This window comes from Typopeltis vanoorti, chromosome 5, assembly GCF_054136105.1.
Source record: "Typopeltis vanoorti isolate ZY-2024b chromosome 5, IOZ_Tvanoo_1.0, whole genome shotgun sequence".
In the NCBI taxonomy this organism is placed as follows: domain Eukaryota; kingdom Metazoa; phylum Arthropoda; class Arachnida; order Uropygi; family Thelyphonidae; genus Typopeltis; species Typopeltis vanoorti.
The window spans coordinates 58,945,716-58,958,983 of record NC_143553.1 but is presented as its reverse complement, the minus strand read 5'-3'; the positions used below and the strand labels follow the sequence as shown (position 1 = coordinate 58,958,983).

The 13,268-nt window shown below is 35.1% G+C and overlaps 1 protein-coding gene across 1 annotated transcript in view; it reads left to right on the top strand.

Annotated features, from left to right (window-relative positions):
- The window catches only part of LOC150106452 (protein FAM204A-like), a 70,199-nt gene extending 57,143 nt beyond the window's left edge, over positions 1–13,056 (top strand). Inside the window, exons 6-7 of the mRNA XM_090392449.1 lie at positions 2,710–2,816; positions 12,753–13,056. Of these exons, the coding sequence (XP_090248575.1) occupies positions 2,710–2,816; positions 12,753–12,795 (150 nt within the window). The 3' untranslated portion in view covers positions 12,796–13,056. The remainder of the gene's footprint in view (positions 1–2,709; positions 2,817–12,752) is intronic.
- The last annotated feature ends 212 nt before the right edge of the window (positions 13,057–13,268 follow it).

Sequence of the window (13,268 nt, the reverse complement as noted above, 5' to 3'; positions counted from 1 at the left end):
GTGAACCATTTTCATGAAATGAAGTGTAAATGATAGAAAACAGAATGGATGGTGCGTCCTTGTTAAGTGGACAAAATCTGGATGATATAAAGGCACAGCTAAAATATGGAGCTCAATCATATCATATAAAATAGTTATCATATTCATGTTACTCACTCTGGTAGACAGCCAGAACAGTAGTATTAGATCTACTGAAACCCACTTATCACAAAGTGTCCTATCTGATAAAAATAATTATGGTGTTTTTAGTCTTGTTGGCATGTGGCGAGTTCTATTTTCTTTGAGACACCAGTGGATAGTGGATGATGTGCACTGGAATATCATCACCAAGTTCATTTCACTCCTTGAAGTGGGTGAATTTCCAGATTCAGTGAGATAGGCCATATATCTAATAAAACTATGCCTTAAGGTCTCCATATGAAGTTCCCTGATTTCTTTCTCTGTAGAATAAATGTTTGTATGTTTGTGCACACATGCATACGTGCATACACAAATACACATGCACTTCGCACAGTAAAGAAACATAAAGCCAACATTGAGCCTGCAATTGCAAACATTACTGCTACAATGCAGTTGTATTCATGCCACAGATTACACATTGAACACAGCTGTAAACTTCAACTGCTACTAATAAGATCCAGATATAAGTTACAGAAGAATAATTACTTAGAAGGAACAAAAACTTTCATTAAGGTAAATTACTTTTGGCAGTTGTTCATTCTTGATGGTATAACTATAATAGTTATTGAAGTATAGCAGAATAACAATAACAAGGATGCATCTGTTACAAATATGAGGAGAGGAACTTATTGCTACTACTTTGCACTTCCTTCTTTGGCATAATTTTTTAAACCATTCCTTCATTTTATTTGTTTCTCGTTTACTTTCTCATATACAAGTTCACTTTTGCTCTTTTTATAACTAAACTAACTTGAGAGATGTCAGAATTTTGACTATTAATTTTTAAATTATTATTATTATTACGATAACGAGCCAAGAGGCTATTTTACCGGCGACATAAGTTAATTTTAAGGGAGATGGTAAATCCCGTATTGTTCTACAGCCGGGTACGAAACTCGTATCGAAATCCATCGAAGTCCTAGAGTTTCATGCCGAGAAACTATCGGCGAGCCCAAGTGTAAGTAATCACTTGGGTAGTACAACACCAGAGCAACTCGGAGCAAAGGTGGAGCAAGTTCTGTCACTATTCTTAATATTCTCTCACAATGTAAAACGCAGCTCCTAAGAGATGTATTATTGTTTTATATTATGAGAAGAGGTCACTACCCAGACCGGTTTCAACCCTTATTGAGGTCTCATCAGTGAGTAGGTAGACCTGGAATATCAAGGTTTTAAGTGAACCGAACTTACATATACCTTTACTAACGAATTGCTAAACTGGTGTACTAATATATTGTTATTACTATGATAACGAGCCAAGAGGCTATTTTATTTTGGTATTATTATTATTATTAAAAATTTCTTTGACACCACTTGCAATTAGGTATGTTCAAGGACTAATTACTTCACCAGGTAATATTTATGTTACTGGAAGAAATAAAAATAAGGATTGTTTTCTGATCTCATAAATTGTTAAAAATATTTACAAACCCTGATCTCAAAATACTGTTTTTATATTTACCATTGATTCTCAATAAGATCTTTTTTAAAATGGCAGAGATTGTATTTATTAGTTCATTTGTAGTATATTGATTTTCAGTGTATTTTTTGTAATGCTTAGTGTAACTTTTTTCTCAAACTCATTTATCTTCAATAGGATCTTTCCATTATTGGCATTTCTATAAGTGAATATCCCAGAAATTCACTTAAACAAATTTACATATAAAGTACTTCACATTCTACAAAAAATGTTGTGTATTTTGTTGGAATAAGATTATTTTGAAAGATCATCATGTTTTAAGAAGAGAGAAAAGACAAACTGCAATGAGTCTTCATATTTCATAGAAGTATCATGTAATAATAGTAGTGAAAAATGATAAGCAGAAAAGAAGTGAATTGATAAAAAAAAGAAAAGAAAAAAAGTATCTATAGTGCAGATGGAAGAATGACAGGATATGTGTCCTTTGATTGGAAAAGACCTTGGGTTGATTCTCATCATGGCTAGAAGAATCTTATGTCAGCATTTTCAGTTGAATAGTTAGCCTGTCTCATGGTGAGGTAGCAGGATTTTCTACTGCTTAACAAACTGGCAACAGAACATGTAGTTTACAGACAAAAATACTTATAGTGTGGTAGATGGTGGATCATTTAGGATTGTGTAGAGTGGCCTCCCACATTGATCCTGTGGATGTGTCTTGTAATAATAATAACCTTTCTTTAAGGCCTGTGCTTCCTGTGATATAAGCCAAAAACTACTTAAAATAGCAAAATTTATCAATGGATGGAGAAAAGTGTAAAATTTGGCAGTGATAAGTCTAGTAAATTTGTATACTTTTCACTGAAGCATTTATCTTCATATATGAGATATTAAAAAAAATTTATGCAGTTTGAATACCATAAGTTACATATTGTGATGTAACTTATTTCTGTAAACAGAGAATAGTTCTTATAATTCATAATTCTAAGATTTCATTCTTTAAAGTAATTGAGAAAATTATTTCCAAAATTTATATAGAAAAACTTTGCACATGAGTGATGTGACAAATATATGGGGGAAGCCTGCATAATAATGATGATAATGTTTTATAGTTTGCCGTAAAGATTGCAGATGCTTTTGCTGCCAAAAGAGCATCAGAGCAAAAGGCTGAAGAGGAGGCTATTCAGAAGGCCAAGAAATTGAAAAAACTTAATTGGGGGTGAGTATGACAGATTATTTTTGTATTATGAATAATTTTTATTCTTTATTTCATAATTGAATGTTCTTTATTGTACCTAAGTATAATAGAAAAAAAATCTACTGTAATGATCGGTATTATTTCAAGCGCTCCTCAGTAATGCACTTTAAAATATATAGCATCATTACCATTAGAATAATGATGATATATCTAAGCTAGCACTGTTTGATAGTTTAAATTGCACCAAGCAGTCAGATAAAGTCGGATTTTTTTTCCCTATTTTTACTGATTTTATATATATATATATATATATATATTTATATTGTGTTTATTTTTTACCAAGTCCAGAAACCCTGCTCTAGAAACCAAACATGGAACTTTTTCAAGTCATTTCAGGCCTCCATTAAGCAGGGTGATGGTCTCATACCAGGCGATGAAATCCATCTTCCACCTAAAAGGTGCTAAACAAAAGTCATGGAAAGATACTGGTAAGAATGTCGAAGATATGAAATTCACAAAATGTTCTGGAAGCTATAGAGTTTGGAGATGGAAGAGAAAGTACTTTGAAAAGAAATCAGAGATGAGACATGAAAACCGAAGTAAAGATATTTTAGATGTCTGGTGTAATTAATAATGATTGTTAAATGAGGTAAGCAAAACAACAGTAGAAAATATTAGAGCAAGCAAGTGTACATATCAACACTTGAGGTAGAGACATTCCAAAACCAAAAATGGGGAAAGGCAGCTGGAGTTAATGATACTTGAGCAGAAATGTTCAAATATAGAGATACAGCCTCATTGAAAGTTCCTTACTATTATCTGATGGCAGTACATTGTGCATGTTGAAAACATTTTTTCAGTTCACTGCAATTCTCCACTAAGGTAGAAAAAAAAAAAAAAATCAGCTAACGCCTTTTTATTCCCGTATACGGGGAGTAGGCGAGGCCATTTAGCCCTATATAACTTTTGGAGACTGAGTGGGCAGTTCAATCTCCACTGGTACCAATCAGAGATAGATGGCCCAAGGCTATCACTGATTAAGCGGTACTCAGTGAAGAGAGACGGCTCAAATGTGCCGCCATCTCGTGGTCCCTAACACAATATATTTAATGTCTGAAATAATGTGGGTTCTAATATCAATAATTTCACATATTCCCACAAATAAAAATTTACAGATTTTAGATTGTAACCAAGGGGACCATGTAATTAGTCCATCCCAACCAATCCTATCAGGAAACCTTTGATCAAGATATCCTCTGGCTTCACAACCGATGTGTGGTGGACCCTGTCATGCATGAACCACATTTTTCCTCCATGCCAAAGGAATGTAATTGAGTACATCATGGAAAATGTTTTCTGCCAGGTTTTGTAACAAGTCATAGTACAAAGGTTCTGCCTGTTTAACAAAACAGGTCCTATTAATGTCTCCAAATATACCTGTCCATATACATTAATGGAGAATTGATATTGAGCCTCACACAGTTGTTGTGATAATTGAAAATACCATCTCAATACCATTCAAAAGTATGGTATTGAGATGGTATCGATGACCAGGGAAAGCCTGATTGTAAAGTTAATGTGCTTCATGTGCATTTCCATTTGCTTGTCTATAATGAAAGTACATATCAGCCAATTCAGTTAATATGAACTAACCCTTCATTGCAAAACACTGAAGCAAATAGCAACTGACTTGCTCTGGGAAAACCTATTAGACTGAATACAATTCAAGGGATGCCTTGCATGTGATTCTGGTTGTTTAAATATATACAAAAAATAAATAAAAAATTATAATTAATAAATAAATAAAAAACTACAATAAACTCTGCTAAAGTCCTCATGTACTAAGATTCTTCTGGATTTGTACAGTTCAGATTGTTATACTATGATTTTCTTCAGGCCTTGTTCAAGTTACTATGGCATGTTAAGGAGAAAAAAAAAACTTCACCAAGTCTTCTTGTATTGAGATTATTTTTTGGCTTGTTCTGGTTGCTATAAAGGTTGCAGATGGGTCCTCCACATTCTTGGAATGGTTAGGCGATCGTTTTTATTCAGATTTGGATTATGCTTGAGCATTACAAATGCTTCTTTGAATTTCCTCTCGAATCAGGTTTTGTCGCGGTGTAGAGACTTGGTATTTTTCCAATCAATTCTGTGGTATGTTTGGAGTACGTGGTCAGAAAGGCCAGTTTTTCCAAAATGGAGGTATTTAATGTGTCGTTTGTGTTCATCCTTCCTAATTGGGATGGTTCTCCCTGTTTCCCCTATGTATGGTAGGTTACATGTGCATTGTATTTTGTATACCTCTGGGTGGACTAGGTGTGGAAGAGGATCTTTGGAAGAACTGAGTAGGTGTCTTAATTTTGTTGGGGATTTAAAGGGTTTTGAGGTTGTATTTGTGTAGTGTTCTGTCTATTTTTTTGGAAATGCCTCTAACATAAGGTATGGAAATAGCATTCTTGAAATCTTTTTTGTTTTTACAATAGTCTCTATGGAGGATCTTGTGAATATTTTTTTTACTGTATCCATTTTTTATAAATGTATGGTTGATGATCTTGTATTCCTGGTTTAGAGCTTGTTCATTTGAACAGATAGTTTGAGCTCTGTGTTTAAGGGTGCTTATGACACCTAGTTTTTGTGTTGGGTGGTGATAAGAATTTTTGTGTATGTACTGGCCTGTGTGTGTAGGTTTGTGGTAGACTGAGAAGGAGAGACAGCCTAAGGGACGACGTGTGACGAGTGTGTCTAGGAACAGTTGGTTCGCCAGTTTGTTTGTTCAGGTGGCTAAGGAATGTATTTAGTGCTTCGTGGCCGTGGGGGCCAAATGGTGAAAATATCGTCGACTTATCTGAGCCAAATTTTGATTTAGGCATGCTGACTCTAGAGCTCGTTGCTCAAAGTCTTCCATATAAAAGTTAGCAATTGGGGGGGAGGGAGAAGTGATGAGCCCATGGCTGTACCCTCTTTTTGAAGGTAAGATAGTATCATTGATCGGGACATTGGACTGTACAAGGCCTGAAGAAAATCATAGTATAACAATCTGAACTGTACACATCCAGAAGAATCTTAGTACATGAGGACTTTAGCAGAGTTTATTGTAGTTTTTTATTTATTTTATTTATTAATTATAATTTTTATTTATTTTTTATATTTTTTATTTTTATATATTTAAAATTTTTATATATATGTATATCATCATCATCAAATTCCTGACATGTACCCTCAAGGGGTGTACAGGATATGATAGTACTACATGAAAAATTTACATAATTACTAACTTCCTATCTACAATTTTCCTCCAAATCACTCTATTACTTGTCTAGACTCCAGTATTATCATTATCAGATCTTATATTTCTATCGTCTAAGGCACATTGTACCGTATCAATCCACCTATATCTTGGTCTTCCTCTGGGCCATTTTCCTGCCAACCTGACAGAGAACACTTGTTTTGCTAATCTTTCCTCGCCCATTCTGTTTAAGTGACCATACCACCTGAGATTAGCTCTGCTAACGCATTCCCGGATGCTGACAATGTCAAGTTCTTTTCTAATATCCTCGTTTTTAATATGATATTGCCATTGATGCAATCTGTTCACGCCTCTAATCTTTCTCAGGACTCTCATATCTGCGGTCTCTAGTCTTTGGTCAAGTGTTTTACTTCTGACCCAGCTTTCAGATCCATAAGTTAAAACTGGTTTGAACACTGTCTTGTATACAGTTAATTTAGTGTTCCGACTAATTTCTCTCTTATGCCATATAAATTTATTCAATTGACTTCCTACCATACCAGCTTTGTTGATTCTGTTGTCTATTTCCATATTTAATTTACCATCTCACTAAACATCGTGCCTAAGTAGCTGAAATGTTTTACTTATTCCACAGGTTCCCCGTTCACAACACAGTTGACATTTTCGACAATTCTACCTATTTTCATTGTCTTTGTCTTTTTAATGCTGACCTTCATACCATATATATTACAACAGTTATTCAATTTAGCAGGGAATCTTGCAAACTTGTAGCGGATTTATTCAGAAGTATAACATCGTCCGCATAAATCAAAGAGCTGAGATTAACAGCTCCAATTCTGATATCATGTTTAATACCACTTTCCTTCATAATGTGATCCATATAGATAATGAATAGCAGAGGGGATAATGTTCATCCTTGTCTTACACCAGATTTAACATTATCTTCCTGCATCCTTCAATTCTAACTGCCGACTTACAACTCAAATACAGACTAAGTATTGCTTGATATAATGTCCTGTCGACACCATATAACTGTAGCATATTGAATAGCTTCTCTCTTGGCACCTTGTCATATGCCTTTTCCAGATCGACAAAACTTAAATACAGATCTTTGTTATATTCCCATGCTTTCTCGACTATTTATTGTAAAGTGAAGATCTGATCCTGACAGCCTCTATTTGGCCTGAATCCAGCTTGTTCTTCACCAAGCTTTTCTTCCACAATTCTTCTCAACCGTTTCTCAAGTATACTTGCATAGATCTTGCCAGGAACACTCAGTAGGGAAATACCTCTGTAATTCTCACATTCAGTTTTATTTCCCTTTTTATATATGGGTACTATGAGAGCTGTACTCAAATCATCGGGAATTCGTCCCTCTGTCCAGGCTTTCTGAACTATGCAGTGCAGCCACTGTAAGACTTTTATACCACCATACTTCAGCATTTCTGGTCGAATATCATCTACTCCTGCTGCCTTTCCATATTTCAAGCCTTTGATGGCTTTTTCTACTTCAAGTATGGATATGTATTCCTGACTGTATGCCTGTTGAGTGTTTTTTACCACTGTGCTATCACTGCTTGTTTCATTTAGCAATTTTTCGAAGTAATTACTCCATACTTCAAGGATATCTTTTTCTCCTGTTTTCATGTCACCTTTATCATCTCTAACCCCCTTTTACAGCACTTTTTCCTCCATTTCTAAGTTTCTTTAACAACCTCCAGAATATCTTACCACCTTGTTGATATTTATTTTCTATGTTCTTGCCAAAGTCCTCCCATGACTTTTGTTTAGCTAGTTTTACACAGTGTTATATTATTTTACACAGTGTTACATTTGTCTCTACATTCTCTAAGAGCCAAAGCTGACTTATTTGCAAGGAACCTTTGATATGATTCCTTCTTTTCCTTTACTGCCTCTTTAACTTCCTGTGTCCACCGTGGAGTTCTGATTTTTCTATCCTTGCAGACAACCTCACCACATGCCTCTCTGGCTGAATCAATCAGGATTTTCTTCAAAGCTTGCCACTGAATCTCCAAGGTTTGGTTCCTGTTCTCAAACGCTTTCATTTTTTCTTCAATAATCTTTGTATATGTTAGTCTACAGTTCACATCTGAGAGCTGCTCAACTTTTATTCGCTTTAAAACTTTCTTACATGTTAATCTTTTCAATATGAAATTCAATTTTATCCTGCTCAAGACTAAATACTGATCGCTTCCAATTTCAAATCCTCTGTACACTCTAGTGTCCTGTAGCAGGGAGAAAACATCACTATCAACAATAACATAGTCAATGAGACTTTTCTTATTCCTTACCTCTTCTCTCCATGTGAATTTGTGCACATTTTTATGTTGGAACATGGTGTTAGTAATAACGACTCCATGTCCTGAGCAAAAATCCAACAGGTATTTGCCACTATTATTAGCTTTGCTCTTTTCTCCAAATTTTCCCAAAATATTTTTGTATGTCTGACAATCATTTCCTACTCTGCTATTCAGATCCTCAACAAGGACCAACTTTTCCTTTTTCATTGTGTCAATTGCTTTTTCTATAGCATCAAAAAATTCCTCCACTTCTACCTTAGTAGAAGTGGAGGAATTTCTTGATGTGGGACCATTGGCCTCAAGTAAGTCTCATTGTCCAGTTCCCCATTCTCATATTTGCCCACATCACTCTACTTGAGACTTCCTGCCATTCAAGAAGATTAGCCTCGTATTTTGTGTTGAATACTATGGCTACTCCTTCTTTTTCTTGATTATCATTGCCTGAATATAACATTTTGTATTTATTGCTCAGAAAGATCTCACCGGTTTTTGTTTTTTTTTTCAGTCACCCCTATTATGTCGATCTGGTACATAATATTTCTTTGCCATTCAGGCTTCTTATATTGATAGTACCAATCTTTAACTTTGGTGATGTTGAGTTAGGGTGTGTTTTCAGATTTGTTCCAGTAGCTGACTTTTCGCTGTTCGCCTTGGTTCCGTGGCGAAAACAACGGGGGCCTTGTTTAACTGAGCGATGCCCCAGCCGGCATGAAATTTTGTAATGTTGTACCATCATTTTTTATTTTGGTTTAACCAATAAGAATACAATTTGGTCAGCTAAATTCCAAATTGCCAGCCCATCCTTGTTCGTTCAGTATCCAGGTAGATACTCAACAGGGTGTACCATGAGAAGGTGAGGATTAGACATTAGGTCAGAAGCCCTGGTCGGTTCTCTGCATTCCTTTAAAGGCTATGTGGAGGTCTCCTCTCAGTTATACAGCTTTGACTCTTAAGCACCCTAAAAGTGGAACAAAAAATTAAAAAAAAAAAATATATATATATATATATATTTTTCAACTTTTATTTTATTTTATTTAATCATCGCTAGAGGTCAGGCTAAGAAATAGATTAATTAACAGCGTAGATTTAATTTACCAGTACAGAGTGCAAGGCATGTAGCTTGGTTCCCTATACATATGTATCCTTCTGATGATGACCTCAATACAGGAGTGGAAACGTCAAATTGTTATTTTATTAATAATAAGTAAAATAATCATTTCAACGTGTGTGTTTTGTGTCCCTAAATTCGGAAATATGAGGTGAGGTATTTAAACCTATGTTTATCAGAACTCTTTTGTTAATTTTAAGGGTGTATTCTACACCCTTAAAATTTCTGACGGAGTTGTTTGGAATCATCCTGTATAAGCAGTTACAGGAGAAGAGAGAAGGAGAGAGGGTGTGCATGCACGTACACACACACAAAACTTCCCCTTCTGTCTTTGGCTACCATCCCTGCAGCATATAGAGGTGCAAGTACCAGGTAGGCTTGCATACACTCAGAAGCATTTATGTGTCTTCATGGTAAAAAATGAAACTTTGATAGTTTAGTGAGAAAATTTATAACACTTTAGCTTAGCCAGTATAATTAATTTTTATTCCTTTTGTTTTGTAACGAATATGGCTCTGCTGATATATTTTTATGCATATGTATGGGAATTTTGTAGAATTTTCAGAAAATAGTTCATCAAATTTTCTATTTCAGGTTGAATTACAAAAGAAAAAAATCTGGCTTGGCTGTGTCGGAGCATGACTGGAGGGGTTTTACGTGAATACGTCATGCCAGCAGATTATATATGTGTTGGGAAGTGTAATTAAATGAAAACAAGTTTAATCATCGATTATAATTTTATTTATCATAGGTCTATGGTAAGAGAAGCGACATAGAAACAGTAGACAAGATACTTCCAAGTTTCTGGCGAAAGTCAAATCATTACAAGTGTTAATTAACGTGGTCGCTGTGGTCTGAACGTAAGTGAGATTAAACTCGTGTTCCATAAAGTCCTGCAGTGATCGGTTTTGTGACACATCAACATTGAAGTCACCAGTGATGATGATGGGCATATGCAGATCTGGCTCAATACTGGGGATTATTTTCTTTATGCTTTTTGAGTATTGCAGCAGAGATCGATAGATAAACATCCTATCGCCGACGATGAAGCGTTCAGATGAATGTACACAGCTCTGAGGACAAATTTAGATACACCGTTGATCATTATGTCATCCAGGCATATATCTCCCACTGATGGTTCTTCGACTCTAAGCTTACGACTGACATCAATGGTAACGATACGTTGACAATCGGTGAAGCTGTTGAGGTTCCTATATATAGGCGACTCCACCGGCCGTGCATTTGAACAATGACGACGAAGTTGACAGTTGATTGTGTCGCCTTTCAATGTCTGTATTCTTAAATGCTTTAAGCTCGAAACCGATACATTCACAGGTGTGGCATCATCCATCCAGGTTTCACTGATGACCAAGTAGTCAGATCTGTTCATAATGGAATCAGTTTCGATATCTTTGGCGTGCTCCACCAAACTCTGTATGTTGATCGCCAAGACAGGTAAGACTCCCCACCGTGAGATTTTGCCGTTGTCATGATCATCATCTACGTTTAATATCTGGACCTCCTCTGTGATCGCAGCATCCTCTCTTATTCGTCACATATCTCCCTGACATTGGGTGCTGAATTTCCATAACTGTGATAAAATTTATAATTTTATCACAGTGACTGAGCAGAGTCACGACAGAAGTGACTCTGCTCAGTGCAACAGACACCAGTTGATTTTGTTGAGACTTGTACTGAAATACGACTGAATCGAAAATGCCTCCTTGCGATTTGTGAATCGTTATGGCACAAGTGGGCTCACCGACCTCTAATGCTCTTACATTGTTGCCGATCTTCTGAAATCCACATCCATTTCGTTCAATCCATCTTCCGAAGCGATGGCATAGTCGCTTACGTCATTTACATCCATGGGTTTGTACGTCCCGGCGGCCGAAGTGCTGCTGCCATCAGCTGCAACCTGCACCTCTTTCAATTTCTTTCACTTCCGATACTTCCTTATTCATTCCAACCTAGACATTGGGATATTATTGAAAAGCTGACGAGCTGCTCTTTCCCATCATATGTGTTCGGCATATTTCTGGCTGGCTTTCCACCAAGTATAGGCAGACATTGTGAAATTTCTAAATTTTTTAACATCAATCCACATTTTCTTCACCAACACTGTATTGAAATTTAAGAATTATGCATTAAATCGATAGATCTCAATGAGAGCTGTTGATTGACACTAAAACGAGTGTCGTATCATGACAGAGTGCGAAGTTATACTGAGTGGACGTTTCCGAGGCGCTGCAGATCATACACAATATGGCGGAGCCCCCACTACCACCTGTGGGGTGTGGCACACTATCTGAAGGTCAATGACGAATCTTTATTCCCTCGGCTATCAAATGATATGTTTGGTTTGGCTACCTTTAATACTTTAGAAATTATTAAGCTAAACCTTATTGAATGAGTTTGTTACACTCAACCTTTTGTTCCGTACCCCCTAGTACTGTTCTGAATTTAAAGACGTATTCACATCAAAAAAAGAATAATAATCTTCTTACAGAGGATAGAAGAGTAGTGTAAGCAAGATTATTTTATTGTTATTTCAGTCCTGCAGTGGACAATGTCTCATCTCAATATCTTAACCATTATTTGAGTTAAAGGGAAAAGATATGCTTGTTGTAAATTCAGAAAAGAAAAAAAACTTCTGGGTTACTTAAACTCAGAATATTTGGATTTTTTGAATTTTTCTTGTTGGTTACACCAAAATCTGCTATTATTCAAAATTTCAGCTGCCTATTCTCATAGAATTGGGTAAATATTTTTGCCTGTCAGTTTCTCACTTAGTGTTGTCCATATATTCTATAACCTTTCATTCCTGTTGTTTCCTTTCTTTCTTTATTTCTTAATTTTTAAAAAAATTCAGTCAGCCAACCAAGTGGGCCATGCACTGAAATCCGACTATTCATAGCTGCTTGTGATTGTCTTTAGGTGGTAGATAAATTTCATTGTCCAGTATGAAACCACCATTACTCTCATTATTAAAAGTTTGAAATGGCTTGAAAAAGTTCCATGTTTGTCCTTTAGGGTGAAGAGTTAGGATAATCCAGAAATCATTCAGGATTTCTGGATTATCTAATTATATATATGTGTGATATATTAAATTGTTTGTTTAAAAATATGTATTTATAGGTTGAAATTATATATAATATATATATATATATATATGTGTGTGTGTGTTTGTGTGTGTATTTATTTATTTAATTGTAAAAATATGTATTTTTTTTGCATACATACATGTATGGTATATTAACGTGTGCTTTTTTTTTAAATAGATTTGAAGCAAAACAAAGGTGGGAAATGAAAGGAAACATGTGAAGATACTTCACTAGTTTTATATATATATATACACACTGAAAATGAAATGAACTCTCAATACATTTTATGTTAATATACATACTTGTTCTCCAATGAATGTCAGTCTTCAAATCATTCTTTTATAATTGTCTTTTTACTTTTTTTTTTTTTTGCTTTTCAGTCACATTGTTGTACTTCAGCAGGGACTTCTCTTATGAAAAAAAAAGTTATGACATAATCTTTTTGAGACATAAGTTGTCATATTAAATTGTTATAAAATCAGTTACTTCTGTAAAAGAATATTTTATTCACAATTTTTGCTGATCATATTGTGAGCATCCTAGGTCTAGGATAATTGAACATTAGATGATTGAATAATAGCACAAGCATAAAAAAAAAATTCACTCATTTTAAGAGGAATAAGAGGGATTTGTGCCTCTTAAACCAATATATGATATAACTAATGTGTATAAACAAATATTTCGACCTGAAAT